The sequence below is a fragment of the Macrobrachium rosenbergii genome, chromosome 2 (assembly GCF_040412425.1).
Source record: "Macrobrachium rosenbergii isolate ZJJX-2024 chromosome 2, ASM4041242v1, whole genome shotgun sequence".
Taxonomy (NCBI): Eukaryota; Metazoa; Arthropoda; class Malacostraca; order Decapoda; family Palaemonidae; genus Macrobrachium; species Macrobrachium rosenbergii.
This window is the reverse complement of record NC_089742.1, coordinates 70,264,061-70,281,505: the sequence shown is the minus strand read 5'-3', so window position 1 is coordinate 70,281,505 and position 17,445 is coordinate 70,264,061. Positions and strand designations below refer to the sequence as shown.

Here is a 17,445-nt window from a genome sequence, read left to right as displayed (position 1 = left end):
TCGGTTATCCACAAAGCTCTTCATGTACGAACTTTTGTAACATGAGTGCTGAGGGAACACGTAAATAATCTTGTTCACAGTTACTTTAGGCGATCCGCAGCACAAAGTTGTAGTCGACGGTGTTTTGAGTGATTTTAATTCTATGTTGTCCGGTATTTTGCAGGGCCGAGTTCAGAGACCTTTCAGATACCTTTCGCCTTTCCGTCTTCCCGTGAAGCACCTCTCACAACCTCGAACCCCGAATACGAAATGACATTGCTGCCAGCCTCAACAGACACATGAAATAAATCAGGCACGTGAAATATACCCATAAAAACTTCGTCTAAAGAATAAAAGTTTTTCATCAGTTTCTGCAAAAGACCTTGCACAACATGCAAGCTAAGCGCCTTGCACTTTGAATCTCTCTCAGTTCCATCAAAAGCTTTGCGTATTTCCGTGAATACACTGATCAGGTTCATCAAATCCTTTAGAGGTGGCTGGGATATTGCACACAACTTCAGGCGTAGGCAACAAAAGGTTAGAAGAGGGGGCAATAATTAACTAATGTTTTCCTGTGGGAGGATATAACCCTTTCAATAAGAGCATAATTTTACAGTAAAAAAGATAAATTTGTTCCAATACAATAAGAATAATGAATGACAGACTTTTGGGACATTACAATGCCAACCCTATTGGTGTTGCTGTCTTATCGATTCAGGTAAAAAGTTGGAGATTGCTCCCTCAGGCGCTGGAGTGGATGCGGCTTAATGAGGACAGGTGGCATCGAATAACGATGGCACTATCAGTCCAACAACAAAGAAATCATAATAAGGAAATGAAGGCGGGCGGCTGGTTTGCCACAGAAGAAAGACGGAATAAAATCATTTTTCACTGGTACTAGAATTCATATTTTTTTATGCTTTTGGGAAGGATTTTTCTGGCTGAGGATGGCTGTTACACAGACTCCCGATAGCTCGTGCAGTGTCGTTTTCAACACTCCTCTTTGTATATAGTGTACTGCAAGTAAAATTATTGCGAAATTTTATTTCCTTATTATTATCAATGTCACGGTGATGACGGTCATTTGTTTTCGTTACTGTCATCATGGATAAAGAGTATTAAAATTACTTTTTTTACAATTGCCGATTAGAAGAATAAAAAACATACAGGAGAAATTAAAGGGAAGAGAACAGACAGAACATGTGAGAGGAGCAGAGAAATGAGGGAGAGGAAACCCGGCTGAAATACCGGCAAAACATTCGAGCTCGGAAGAATTCCACCGAGAAATTCATTAATGAAATAAAAGCAAATATTCATCTGGCCTCCTCCCGCCTACTGGCGCAGCAGCAGTAGCAGCAGCAGCAGGGGAACAGCACAAGCAGCAACAGCATCAGCAGGACAGCCATGATTAACCAATATATGATTGTAATTACAATCTCATAATAACCCATTTTCTGATTGTAATTACATGTCCAATTGATTTACCATCGGGGATCAGTTCGTAATTGGTACCAGCTTTTTTTGCAAAAAAAAAAAAAAAAAAAAGAATTCCAATGAAAATCCTGCTGTGAAATATATGGAAGTATAATTGTCCTATCTCTTGCTGCGTTAGATGTTCACGTTGATAATTTGCAAATATATAAATACTCTCATTTGTCCGTGTGAAGTTTTATATTCTTTAAAATTGGCCGAAATGCAGTCTTTTAGTCTGATTACTCTCTACATACAAATAAACAGACACACAATTATGCTTTATTTCTTTGACTTACATTACGACATTGCTTACGTAAATATCTTTTGAATACGTTGAATGTTGTTTGACAGTATGTCCTTTGACGTTTCATGTGGGCGAACCACCTTTTAACTAATTTTATGCATTTTAAGTGTCGTTTGTTGAATTCTTTTAACTATCGCAATGTTTCGCTTGTACGCTGGAAGCCTCTTTCTAATAAACTGACCTCGTTAATAAACTGGCCTCGTCAAGGTCCGGTGGAGGATATAAACGGTCAGGCTAAACCAAACTACTGTATATCGTTTCTTATAATATATTCCTTCATATGGATTAATTGTATATACATATATATATAATATATATATATATATATATATATATATATATATATATATATATATATATATAAAGGCAATGCCACGAAGGAAACAGAAACGACCGCATTGCCTTCATTTATATATTCATCTCGTTCCACATTTTTGTTATTCAGTTATTCATTATATATTATATATATATACATATATATATATACAGTATATATATATATATATATATATATATATATATATATATATATATATATATATATATGTGTGTGTGTGTGTGTGTGTGTGTGTGTGTGTGTATGTGTGTGTTTGCGTTTCTGTGTGTGTAGTTTTTCTTACGGACCTATTCTCATGCAGCAAAAGGTAACTCAGACAATGTTTTATGATGAAGTTCCCAGTTCAATGGACTTCTCCATGCTGGCTGCAACCATATATAATTGAATAGCCACCAGGTACTGCATACAATACTCATCAGTAAAAACTTTTCCGAGTGAGACTGGCAAGCAGACTGAAGAGAGAGTGGAAAAGAAGCAAGTTTCAGTTGAGAGCAGGGGCTCAGCATGTAGCCAACACTAGAGGGTTAGTTAAGAAATAGCTAAATAATTTACATTGCAGATAGAATGGTAAGGGGGAAGGAGCTAGGAATTAGTCATATGTACATTTAATCTTAATTAATTCTCGTAGCGAAAATTTAGTTGGCTCAAAAGGATCATGATTCACTGAACAGAAAATTAGTCTTGTCCTGAGGAAGTTTTGAATTGAAAGAGTTTGTGTTACCCTCTTTAAAACAATTTCTCAATATAGTGGATAATAATAATAATAATAATAATAATAATAATAATAATAATAATAATAATAATAATAATAATAATAATAATAATAATAATAATAATAATCAATATTTTTCAATGAATACGAATAGCATTGCACTGTAGCAAAACACCAAATGTATTGCCTCATTTACTTCTCATTTATTCTTATGCATATTCATAGTTCCCTCTTTGTTCAGGTCATTCCTTTACACTATTCATATATCACTTTTACAACACCTATCTATTGCATGTCTATTGAATCTGATAAATACACATATTCACATGACGCTTAATTTCTCAGAGATGCCAATTCCGTGACCCTTTCGACTAATTCCCAAGACTCATTTCAGTAAGTTGAAGTCTCCACACTTAGTCCCTTTTTGGATGGATACGAAGTGCTCTAGTAGTTCATTGTCTCTGTTCTTTAAGGAAGTGATGGCAACAATGCTGGTTATGACTTGGGGTGGGTAGAGCTCTCGGCTAGCACGCTGTTGGCCCAGCGTTCGACTCTCCGACCGGCCAGTGAAGAATTAGAGGAATTTATTTCTGGTGATAGAAATTCATTTCTCGTCATAATGTGTTTCGGATTCTTTAATAAGCTGTAGGTCCCGTTGCTAGGTAACCAGTTGGTTCTTAGCCACGTAAATTAAATCTAATCAGCTCAGTAGTCTGGTTAAACTAAGGTATACTTAATTTTGTGACGGGAAAAAATAAAAAATACAGTTGTGCCAGTCTGAGTTAAGAACTGTGTGCTGCCCAGGCTAACAGCGTCACTAAGTCTTATGTCAAGGTCTGACCCTAAGGATCTTGCCCCTTCAATACAGCGGATAAGTAGATGACCAGATTTAGTTTATCTGATTCATTATTGAATTTACTTCTGTCCGTTGCAGAACTGCGACATCGTCATCAAGAAAAGAATAGTGATAAAAGCACAAGTAGCCGCCACACCTTCCCCCTGCACCGCTGATAAAGGTAAATTTCACTTTCTAACCTATATTTTCAGTATCTTGCGCAGCGTCCAAACTCGTCTGTCTGTGACCGTAAACCATTTTTGTCTTTATTATTGAACACGTATATCATATGGTCAGTAATAAATTTGACGTTTTTCATTTTCATAAGAACTTGTCACTTTGATTCCAGTCTTTATTGAACAACTTCTATTTGCGATTTATTAAGAATATACAAGCAAAAGCACGAATTGACCCTACAAGAACTGACAGTCAAGAATGGGACAGTGTAAAATCCAGAGTTTATTTTATAAATTTGATGCTGTGAAATCCTGTTGCTTAACAGTACAGCACATTTGCTGCTGTTTTTAAAAATTCAGAGAAAGTCCCTAAATCCTTTTATTAATCGGACTTTCATGAGACCTTTAAAATAGGTTCCGTGATGGTATTCTGTTTGCTAAAAACACTGTGACCAGCTTATCTCTACGAGCTGCAGATGATGGTCAGGGGTATATCAGTTTTGTGTAAAACGTCAAATAATTTACAGTAAGATAAGAAATTTAGATATGTTTTACTGGTTGGAGAAGAGATGAATCAACTAATATCATTTATTATGAATTAAAACTGTTTAAAATCACACATAAACTTAGCATATAAGAAAGGTTTAAGTAATTCATGTCAGGAAATGATGGTTCGTAGGTAACTAATGTCTTCTTAAGAGTTAATATATATATCTGTGAAATGTAAGTAAGCCAACATATAAAAATTGCCTTTCAGATTTTAAGATTGTAAAAAAAATTCGCTTTTTTTTTTTTACATTTACATTTCATTTTGTTCTTAGCAGGAAAAGGAGTATGTTAAGAAACACCACAATTTATTAGAAAGGGGTTTCTTTGCTCCTTCATAAGAACATTCTCAGGCCTGAAAGAGACATGAAAATTTTCATGGTTATAATATATAATTATTATTGGCCGGCAAAGCTTTGTAAGGGAGTTAATAACCAAGAATACTGATGAAATATTTATTTACGATAAGATATCATTTTACTGAGATGGTAAAACAAAACATCGGACTATTTAAAGTAGAATAAACCATTGAACAATCCACTAAAATAAAGTTCTGGTTTTCTTAAAAAAAAAAAAAAAAATTCGATCGATTCAGAGATTCTCAATCATGATTCTTCATTAAAAGTACCAAGAGGACGAAAATTTTCGAGTCGATTGATTTTTTATATTTTTATTTATTTATTAATATTTTGTTAGGAAACCAAATCGTAACCGTAGCCTTACCTGTTCTAGCTCTAAATTGTTTTATTCTGTTTTACTCATTCAGTAAATTCACATATTATTGTAAATAACTTCAAAGACTTTACCAGTTTCTCTGTTTGCAGCTTTGCTAACCAATGAGTTTATATTCCAACTGAAAATTTCCGTGTCTTGTTCAGGCACGGGAATTTCGTTTCAAAGGAACAACGAAACGCGTCGCTAATAAAATGTGGTGATTCTCAACCTACGCTCTGCTTTTCCTGATAAAAATAAGTTTATTTTTCAAATATGTCCACAACTAACATCTGCAGCATTAGCAAGAAAGCCATCAAGGCTGGTTCCGTATGAATATGTACGCATTTTGAATAATATTAATAATGATTTTACCCTTATCAGAGACTTCAGATGAATATTCAGCTTAATTTGTAAATTTTGTTTTCTCAGCGAAAAGCCCGGAAGTATTTGTTGAGAGAAGTGCATATCAGAATTTGCTGGAGCGGGTCTAGACCTACGTAATGTATACGTCACAAACTGTTTAATATCTAAGCCGTGTCGTAGGACAGAGCGTATGAAAGTTTATATGGTTTTATGGAATGTGAATTTCGCTTATTCCGTTGTTGTTAGCAAAGAATTTCATTCATCACCGTTGCCTTCAGACGGTGACACACCTACATGCTCCCTGGCATATTTTACAGTCCTGCAGCCATACAGAGTGACAAGAACTTGAACTCGCTTTCGTTAGTGCAGTGGAACACGTACTTTTGCCTACCTGGTGTTTGTGTGGCGCTGCCTTGTACATTTGCACCGCCAGGTAATGGTCTAAGTTTCATATTAGCCCTTCTTAACTTATCTATGAATTTCTTTGGCAGCATTTCAAGAATTTGCTGGAAAATTAATGGTCTTGTCTTGCAACAACTTGTGGACTGTTCTCGTCTTTTCCATTTTTAAGGGATTTGACTCAAAATGACGTAAGATTTTTTTCCCCCTGGATCTCTTCTGAGGTAATGAGAAGAAGAAGAAGCAAACATATAGGTCTAGCTCACTTAAGAAGGGGAAAAAACATCGGGTTGCGTCAGTGTTGCGGAACTGGATCGCGGGGTGGGTATTTTTAGGCGGGAAACGCCCAAAAAATTCGTTTTGGGATTTGTGCTAATGCTTCTTAACACTCACGTCTGTGAAAAATCCGAATCAGACGGATTTTCATCTGTGTGTGACGAGCCGCTGCAGCACAGGGAAAATAAAAGAAATGCCACTGCGCATCACAAATCCGATTTACCAGAACAACGGAGAACCGATGCATCGGCCTGTTGAAGAACAGAGGACAACAATAGGCTATTCAGACGTATGGACAGGAAATACCTACCTCTGGAATAGAAGAACGTTTTTAAAAAAATGGGGCGAATCCTTCACAGAAGGAAAAGAGACAAGCCATAAAGGAATATTAGATTAAACAATAGGATATTCAAGAGACACAAGGACAGAAAATCTAAAAATGGAATAAAAGAGAATGAACATAAATTGTGACGGGCGTATACTAAAAGCAAACGATACAAGGAATAAAGGTTTAATTAACGATAAGAGACTTAGGGTCGAGTGGGTATCAACTGATGAAAGCATTCGTCATTCGAAATTTTCCTGATTTTGCTGCGTCCCTCAGTCAGCACACATCGGAACATACATTTCCCGGAAAATGTCAGGTTGATGAATTTATGAGGGGAACTAATGACGTTAAAATAACAAAATAAATTAATGGCTTCATAGAAGAATCGTGGATTTCAGCTGAGCCTTAGATTAAACCGCGAAAGAAACTTAGTGTTCGAATACTGAGAACTAGCTTCGAAGCTCGAAAAAGAATTTCCTGAAGCATGTTATGGCTTCCTTCGAGGACACGCCGTTCGTCTCATCATTCTTTTCTTTCTCTTTTCCTTGTTTTCTTGGGACATGGGATTGAAAAGGCCACTAGGCGGTCTGCCCCGTTGGAGCTGCCCTTACAAGAAAAATGAAATTACATATGAGCGCTAGACAACCGTTTGTCCTGCAGTCAATTCGCTGACCATTGACGTAGGTCACCTAGAAGCTTTACTCAGTACCCTCTCTCTCTCTCTCTCTCTCTCTCTCTCTCTCTCTCTCTCTCTATATATATATATATATATATATATATATATATATATATATATATATATATATATATATATATATATATATATATATATATATATATATATATATATATATATATATATATATATATTATTTTTTTTTTTATCGCCACAATGTATAATGCTTATGAATTTATAATCGCAATAAAATATTATTATTATTATTATTATTATTATTATTATTATTATTATTATTATTATTATTATTATTATTATTATTATACTGTTACTTCCCTTGGAGTGGGTTTGTTAAAACAGAACCCTTCTTCCGATTACCAGTTAGTCGTGTGAGGTGTAGCTACAGAGCTAATTAAGCCCTTCTCTGTCATGACGCAACTCACAGAACAGAAGTGAAATAACTTCAATGATAGTTCCAGGAATTATTCTGCACATCCGGAGATATTACCTCCAATTAGAAAAGAACTTATCTTTGCCGATCGTTGGAAAAATTTCTTATAATTGTCAGGCAAATGGACACCCAAAGAATCTTGCGTTTGTTGCACGTCTGTGATCAAGATCTCTGATAAAAAGTATATATATATATATATATATATATATATATATATATATATATATATATATATATATATATATATATATATATATATATATATATATATATATATATATATATATATATTCACTCAGGTGAGGAAAAGGAAAACATTCGCTACTCTAGAATGATACTGACTGAAGCACATACATATATATACATATACATATATGTATATATGTATATATATGTAAATATATATATATATATATATATATATATATATATATATATATATATATATATATATATATATATATATATATATATATATATATATATATATATATATATATATATATATATATATATACGACGATGTTGAGACCAAGGGCAGATGGAGAGGCACGCGGACAATCAACAGCTTTTATTGTGGCCGACGGCGTTTCGCAATAATCCATTGCATTTTCAACGCTGCAATGACACAATTTTGTTTAATAAAAAAGGGACGTCACTACATAAAATTATAAAGATAAAAATAAAAAAATATATACACTTCTTAAAATATCTTAAAACAAACCCACCCTGTGCGTGGCTAAAAAGTGACTAGACGGAAAAAGGTAAAACTAGTCGAAAGCAAACACAACGGCAGAGAAATTACAAAATAAACAAAGGTGTGGAAGACGTCTGGGCATTTAACGAGGGAACGAGTGCTTTCATGAAAATTGACTAAAGTCGTAAGCTCGTCCCCGTGTTGGGCTGAGGCTATTATTTCAAAGTTTCTCATATCAATCTGCGCTTCGCAGATTGCAGAGTGATTTCTTATATTTGATCATTCAGGCCTGGACAATCTGCATCCCGTCCTATAACTGACGCCCTGATGACTACAGACACGGACTTTCAGTTGGATGTACGAGACGGCTACTGAAAGTCCGTGTCTGTAGTCAAAGTCCGTGTCCGTAGTCATCAGGGCGTCAGTTATAGGATGGGATGCAGATTGTCCAGGCCTGAATTATCAAATATAAATAATCACTCTGCAATCTCGCCGTCGGCCACGAAAAAGCTGTTGATTCTCCGTGTGCCTCTCCATCTGCCCTCTTCATATATGGTATATATATATATATATATATATATATATATATATATATATATATATATATATATATATATATATATATATATATATATATATATATATGTATATATATATATATATATATATAGACATACATTTATATATACTGTACATATGTATATGCATACACACACATATATATATAATATATATATATATATATATATATATATATATATATATATATATATATATATATATATATATATATATATCAGGGGACAGAAGCTGTGGGTCGGTTGATATACGATCCAGGATTTCAGGGAAGGGCGTTTTGATAACATTGCTTTTATTCTAAAGCCGACGTTTCACATCGCATGATGCATTGTCAAGTCTTGAAAAGGGGTACAATAATAAATGATCGTATAACTTTTGTTGAAAATAAGATAAAACGTTTGCTAATTAAAAAAATGTATAAAATCAACAGTGACACCATGAAAACACAGGACACCTACCCCATACTGATTTCATCACCATACACGTACCGAGAGAGAGAGAGAGAGAGAGAGAGAGAGAGAGAGAGAGAGAGAGAGAGAGAGAGTAGCTGGGAGATAAACTGCGCACCCGTTCACAGACGTCTTTGAGAAATGAAGGAAAGCTTTGCTTCTATTACTGAAATAGAGCCTCTCCCCATCCATTGACAAGTGGCCGGGATGGAGATGCGGTGTTGCTTCTCTTTTAGGTCTGTGAACCAATGAATGGAATGAATTTCGCCCATTTTGTGGGCTCTCAGAGATAAAAAGAAACATATCGGAGCATGAAGAAACACACACATATACACACATATAATATATATATATATATATATATATATATATATATATATATATATATATATATATATATATATATATATATATATATTAACATTAAATTGTTTCCCCCAACAAGGCTGCTAAGAAAAAGACAACACTATGGTTGTACACACACACACACACACTGCACAAGCACACACACACACACACACACACACACACACACACACACACACATATATATATATATATATATATATATATATATATATATATATATATATATATTTTTTTTTTTTTAAGCTCTTCCCCAACAAGGCTGCTAAGAAAAGACAACACTATGATCGTTACGACATTCATTGTTTTAACTGCTTTATGCACCTAAATTGCAGACTCATTAACAGCACTTTGAACTATCTTACACATACTACGCTATTCATCTCCATCATGCGCATGCGCCAACCTCTCGGATATGAAATCCTATCCTTCCCATACCTCTTTCACTCCATCTTTCGACCACTTTCTAGGTCATCCTTCCTCCTACAGTTTCAGAACTATACTATTTATTCGCCAACCTGTCAGCCACAATTCTTTTTCACGAGCCAAAACATCTTAAAACACTGATTCATTTCTTTCATAAACGTTAACCTTTTTAACTGTTCCTTTTCCTGTCGCATTATCTCATCCTCTTAGTCTTCGTATGCTACCTACTCTAAGCAAAAAATTCCTCAATTCCTCTACACAACTTCGACCTTTTTTCTTTCATTAGGATTCAACATCCAAATTTACCTTCCATAAAGGAGAGAGGGCTCAATAGCCGGTTCATACATTCATATCTTGGTTTCCTTAGGCACCCTAAGTTTCCTCCTGTTCTTTCTCACACATCTTGCTACCTCCTATGTTCCATCTACTCTGACTCGCCTCATTTCTCATCCCAAATGCCTATATCTAGCCATAGGGACATAATGCTTCCCTACCTCGGCCTTATTAATACTCCAAAACGGTGACATTTTTGCCTACAAACACCTGCTTCATTTCCACCATAAAAACTTATTAGCACTTTCAACAGCTTATATTCTATGCCGAAAATCTTCAACACCCTCCATATTGCCTGTCTATCAGTTCTGTCAAGAATTTTTTTTAGGTCGCTGCATGTCACACACAGCCTTTTCCAATTTTTATTTTACTTCAAACTTGTCACTCAACTGTTTCATAACAAACACTTGATCCGCACACCCGTTTTCTCGTTTAAACACATACTGTTCTTCCTTCGTCCATCCTTTCGCTATCTACCTTATTTTCACATACTAAGACCTACCATACACCTCCCTCGGTCAACTAAGAAATATTTTGTTATTATATTTCTCTCTCTCTCTCTCTCTCTCTCTCTCTCTCTCTCTCTCTCTCTCTCTCTCTCTCTCTCTCTTCCCGTAACGTAGTGGCAGCGCATCTAGCTCACTCAGGATGATGACCTGTGGTCGATTTTCGAACCGGACGAAGCAGTATGTCTCTGTCTACCTAGTCAGTGAACCAAGCACCTGGTTGTTAGTCGACTGATTCTGGTCTCAGCTAGAGAGAGAGAGAGAGAGAGAGAGAGAGAGAGAGAGAGAGAGAGAGAGAGAGACAAAATGCATGCAGGTGTTCATAGCACCGTCAAAAATCTGTACCATCAAAACAGGAGGGCCTTGACGGGGTATTCCTCACTCCATAGGAGTGAAACCACTCATATTCTCTCTCTCTCTCTCTCTTCATGTATATTTATATGTATATATATATGTATAAGTATGTGTATATATATACACACACTTGTATGCATGTACATATATTCACAAGGAAACGGAAACACTTAGACACATTAATAGTCAAAATGAGCGCCAGAATATTTGAATGATCTAAAATTGCAGTATTGAGATAAATACAATCACACGCACATCTATATATATATATATATATATATATATATATATATATATATATATATATATATATATATATATATATATATATATATATACAGTATATATTACATACATATATATATGTGTGTGTTTGTGTATGTGTGTGTATGTATGTATGTTTGTATGTATGTATGTGTGCGTGTACATAAATAAAAGAAGAAAAATACCCGCCACACAAACAGCCAGACATTTACGAATTTCATTTGACATTATTGTGGAGAACCTGTCGAGAAAATCTGAAGAGATAAAGTCCGACTCTGTTTTGCTTGTTTATTCCTAATATTTTCGGGTCGAGGAATCTTTTTCGGTTTTTCGGCGCCTTTCCAGATTTTCCTTGGCTGGCCCAAAATAACGCTTCCTTCAGGAACCAGCATTTCCGCCGTCTACGACATCATTATGGTCTTAGGAGATTCTGGTTAATCTTTGCGCCAGAAAACAGCAATAATTTCTGCGTCGAGTAAAAGCTTCCGATAGCGACCAAACACATCAATTGCGCAGAGAGCTTTTTTCTCTTCTTCTTCTTCAACATTCTGGTAAATACAATCATTTCCCTCCAATGAAAAGTCTTTAACATTCGCGGGTGACTCACTTTATGGCGGCATTTGTCTGTCTCTAGAATGATTGCAGGTAGATGGCCTTGGAGTTATTAGTTTCGTCATCACGGTAGTAAAAAAGAAGTATAAAGGTGAGCACGTGCCTCCTTTCTGGTGAGTCATATGATTAGGATGATTATCCATCTTCTGGAATATGCTCTTTTATTTTTTCTTCGCCGTTAGCAGAAAAGCTTGAAGAAATATTTTCGGTGTGATCTTGAATTTTCAAGGTGAACGCGTGATAGCACAGTTTCAACGATTGAGGAAACAGTAAATTTTTAAGTATGATTTCAAGGTCTAGGTTGAGGAAAGCGACCGTTTATCGTTTGATTTTCGACGCATTAACTTAACAGTCCGAATTTGCAGAAAAAAATATTATTTATATCAATTTAAGTTTAAATGAGGCACTGGCAAGGTTTCGTCCTAAAATTGAAAAAGACTCTAAGAGAGACTCCTTTAAAAGTACTTCTGAATGATGACTAAGAGTTGTGGAATATGGTTAGAGCACATTTGTCAAACTTTAAAACGTTTCAGTTATTCTCTTCCTATAAACTCTGACCTACAAACTCTCTAATTTCAAGAGGAGGAAAGTCGATTTCCTCCGAGTTAGGCTCCACTAATTTTCATCTCGCATTTTTTGTAACTTCAGACCTGATTTAGTTAGGTCGCTGGGCTACAGACTGATTTTTTTTTGTTTTTTTACAAATAAAAACATTTTTGTTGCACTCGTTACAGTCTTTATTCGAACAAGGCAAGAGATATTATTCTAGAGCAGCTTATATTACATTGATAGATGTTATAATTTATATACCAGGAAGATTTTTTCATTTTTTCAGCAGTTGTTAATAATTGTTTGCATGGTCAGCAAGAATAACATATAATAGACGTAGAAATATACCCAGACCCACAAGGTCAGTTGTAAGCATTACTTCTTCTGTTAATGATTTTGCAACGAGATTTTTTTTTTAATTATTTAGGGACTTTTGCTATTTCTATAGTAACAGCAATAACAGTGACACCAGTGAATAACACCTCATTAAAAAAAATTAAATCCAAAGCTTAATTTTTAAAGTAAATACTAAAAATCCCTGTAGTCTGTTCCAATTTACATTAAAATTAGTAGGCGCCAGGTATTCATTTAATGAGTAACCTGCCGTCATAAGTGGGTTGGCTGGGCAATAAATGATATAAAAGATTGAGGAAATGCCAAATATTTTGCTAAGTAGCTTAGTTAATTTTGTCATAATTGCTATGTATGGAGTAAGCCTTGGAGCTTAAGGCTTTATGTAAAGGAGGGATTGTTAAAATTCAAAGGTCTAAATGTAATAGAGATGAGATAAAGTATAGTGAGTACTTATAGAGTAAAAATAGAACATTGTTAGGGCCAAATAAAAAAAAAGCCTGGAGACTTCCGGGGTAAGCAATTAAAAAAAATTGGAAGGCTCACCAGGTAATGACTGGCTAATTTAATGCTGCAATTTGGAGACACAGCAAGCACAGCAATCGATACCGGGAATACACTATTTGCTGCAATTACCCCTTTTTTTAATTATGGAAAAAAAAATAATGTTGAAAAGTTTTCTGGCGTAATCGAATGGTGAATCATACAACCCGGCGGAAAACAAATTCGTTCGCATAGATCTTTTAATAACTGCGCGATGGATGATTTATGAAGCAAATTACCACCTCGGCGATTAGCTGGGCTTTGGAGATGTCTGTTAATGATTTATTTAGTCATTACCACCGATGATTTACTCAATGAATTACCACGCTATGAGAGGTCCCAGTCACACCTGGCGACGAAATCACAACTTGGCGCTAATTTATTTCTTGTATAATTTCCGGTGTTTGAATGACGACAACAATTATGTTGAGGGTGATTGCTGCGCTGTTTCTAAAACGATGGCAGCCATAGTGGAGTATTCATGATAATGATAATGCTACAAATTATTGCCTCCAATTTCAGGCCTTTATCAGAGGCTTACTAATGTCATTTTCTCCGCTGGTCCTTCTAATATAGCTACGATAACTACTTCGACATAATGATGTCGATAATCACTGTGATGTACTGCCTCTCCCACAATGTCTTCTACTTACGTTGACACTTTTATTAGTACTACTTCATCTGCTATTGCACAGCTGTTATTCATCTCGTTAGGTTTCTTGTTCATTTTGTAAACAGATCATGAGTTCGTGTGGAAACCTGTGCGTATTTATGGGTGTACACACGTCTATCTTTCAAGGATAGGAAATAGGAAGTCTTCGTTTGCAAAGCTTATAAATTACGTACCCCAGCCCTTTGATGCATCGTTTCTTCAAATAATGTGAAGAAGTGGATCGAAAAATAGTAAGAAGAAGAAGAAGAAGAAGAAGAAGAAGGAGAATGTACCTAAATAATTTTTGTGCAAATTTCGGTGACTTACAAACTTGCTATCCGTCAAGTCGCAAGCATAAAAGAAAATGCAAGCCTTTCCGAAGGCAAATTGCTACCCGGTTCGAATGTTGACTCTGTAATAAGAAATCCCAGCATGCATTTTATATAGTGAAACTCGCCCCACTCGGACGGCCTTTTCATAATCTCGCGTGTGTCTCCCACGTCGATATTTTCCATGCTTCCAACTTGCCTGCGTTAGCCTTGTTTAATGCTGGAGGAGAATGAAAGGCATCATCACTCATCCAACTTCTTTAACTTCCCTTTGAAAATGGCCAAGTTACCACAACGCATGCGACTGCGAAATGAGAGGGAATAACACGGCTGAATAAGTTATTTCTGCAGCGAACTCCGCGTCTAACCGAACCCAACGATTTTCGAATGCCCTCCGCCGCCATCTGAAGAAACACATGCACGTCCGCGTAGCAAAATATTTCGCTTTAAACAGAGGGAAAATTTTCAGAGAGGAATTCCAAGTCTCTTGTGGTCAATAGATTCAGCTTGTCCGCCCACTCTCACGCCTTATTTTCATCGTATCGCTTTACAGTTTCTTCTTAACCTTAAATGTGCGACCTTCCACTCTGAGTTCCGACATTCTAGAGGAGTAAAAAAATTATGGTCATTTCTTTGTCAGTAGGGAGAAATGAGACAACGTTAATTAATTTCACAGCAGCATTAAGCAGTGTTAATTTAAAGGGCATGGGGATGCGGGCATCGTAATTGTTTGTTTATTTGTTATAAACAGACATCTTTGTTACCCCCGTTTAATTCTTTGCACGCACACAAATATATATATATATATATATATATATATATATATATATATATATATATATATATATATATATATATATATATATATATATATATATATATATACATATACAGTATATACATATAAATATATATATCTGTCTACATAAATATATATATATATACATATAAACACACACATATATATATATAATATATATATATATCTCATACTAGCTGACCAATCTGGCAGCTGCCTGGAAAAACTCTGAATGACATTCGATAACTCTCTCTCTCTCTCTCTCTCTCTCTCTCTCTCTCTCTCTCCTCTCTTTCTCTCCTGATTTCTCCTCCTAACACCCCCAAGTTTACCTGTCATTTCTTCTGTCAGTTCATCGAAACTGCCGTTAAAACTTACGTGTAGACAACAGCTTGTGGGCAGAGACAGTCTACTTACCAGAACAGATGAACTGATGGTATTACCTAAATATCTTCCAACCAACTGACAGGTAATTGTATGTGTGGACAGGTTAGCAACAATTTCCTGACAGTTTGCCACTGAATTTCATCTGGGAAGCATCTCAGATGTTCTGATCAGAATATGAATAAATTATGTATAGGCTTATTCATTTCAATGTTAGACCCTTCAGTGCTATTTGTAGGCGTTTATAAGTCCAAATCATACAATAAAAATCTAAAAACAATATTTCCATGTGATTCAGACAATTTGGTATAGGCTTGGGCCAGTGATGTCTTTTTACGATTTGTGTTACTACAATGAAAGTAAACTTCACTGTCCTATTCATAAAAAACTGAACCAACACCTCAGTTCTAAATTAAACTCATGTATTAATGCTGAACTTTTTTTAATAAGAAATATTTAGTCTATACTCTGTTACGCCTTTTTACTTCTTTCCTATTATTAAGTGAACTGCTGCAAGAGTTAGCCATCCACCCCCTCATCATATTAAGTAAAAAAGTGGCAAAACACTTTCCTATAGGGCTAACTTCAACTCGTGATACGTATTTTTTATATTGGTATTTGAGATGTTTTTAACATAACACTGAAAATCACAACTCATTATCTTTACAATGACATCAAATTCCCTAACTCAGAATTGTGTATAAAGTTACAAGTACGTCATCTATAAACTTGGTCAGTTCATACAATAACGTAATCATGAATCGAACAAAATCTTCCCGTTCTTGGGGGAATGTTAGTCGTTTGGTATTTCTTGTTTTGAATAAATATGTATTGATAAAAGATAGAAATGAATCTATATCATTCTAGTATATAAGCATAAACAATAATTTTATTTTCCTAAATGATGGGAATACTATTCCTTACTGCGTATGATTACATCAGCAAAAGGTATGAATTGATGTGTCGTGTAAGCTGTGAGCACTGAGTTGCTCAAAGTTTAGTAGTTGCCATTTCTTAAATCCCTATTTGCATCTAATACATTTACCCTCCACCTTTCGGAAAAGATTTCCAAATGTAATGATCTACATTCCTGTAACGTTTTAATGTAGAATTTTCAGTCATTATCTTCCAGGTAATCAGTACCAAGCAATGTGAAAAGAAACTTATCTTCCAAAGGCACTGAAGTTTTTTACCAATTTGCACGATGATTAATTCCAACCGATGGAGTGTCTGACTACTGAAAGAAATTATTGATTTAGGTTTTCAATGTAGATTTTATCGCGGTAATAAACAATTATATTAATTATTATCAAAATTCACGTAAATTCTGATAAAAAACTGATGTTATAGGGGATTTATTGTTGTAAGTTAATCATACTTCTGGCAGCTCCAGAAGAATAGGTGAAGCGTCAGGTGAAAAATGGGACTAAGCCCAGAAAACTGAAGGAAAAGGTGACGTAAAAACGAAAATTTCATTTGTTTTGTCTGTGTTTGTATGTCTGTCAGGGGCGGGGCGGGGGTGCGTTGATTTTGAGTTAAAAGCATTTCTGGGGTGACATAGAGGCCGTGTGCAAAATTTTGTCTGGGCCTGTCAAGATGTTTGGATTTCTACAGAAACGGTCTGTCGACTAGAAAAAGAAAAAGTAAAAGGGAAGAATCTCGGATAACTTTTCCTTACTACTG

The 17,445-nt window shown here is 35.2% G+C and overlaps 1 protein-coding gene across 1 annotated transcript in view; it reads left to right on the top strand.

Moving 5' to 3' along the window:
• The window catches only part of LOC136843228 (uncharacterized), a 60,932-nt gene that overhangs the window by 11,505 nt on the left and 31,982 nt on the right, over window positions 1–17,445 (top strand). The window contains exon 4 of the mRNA XM_067111315.1: window positions 3,740–3,821. Within this exon, the coding sequence (XP_066967416.1) occupies window positions 3,740–3,821 (82 nt within the window). The remainder of the gene's footprint in view (window positions 1–3,739; window positions 3,822–17,445) is intronic.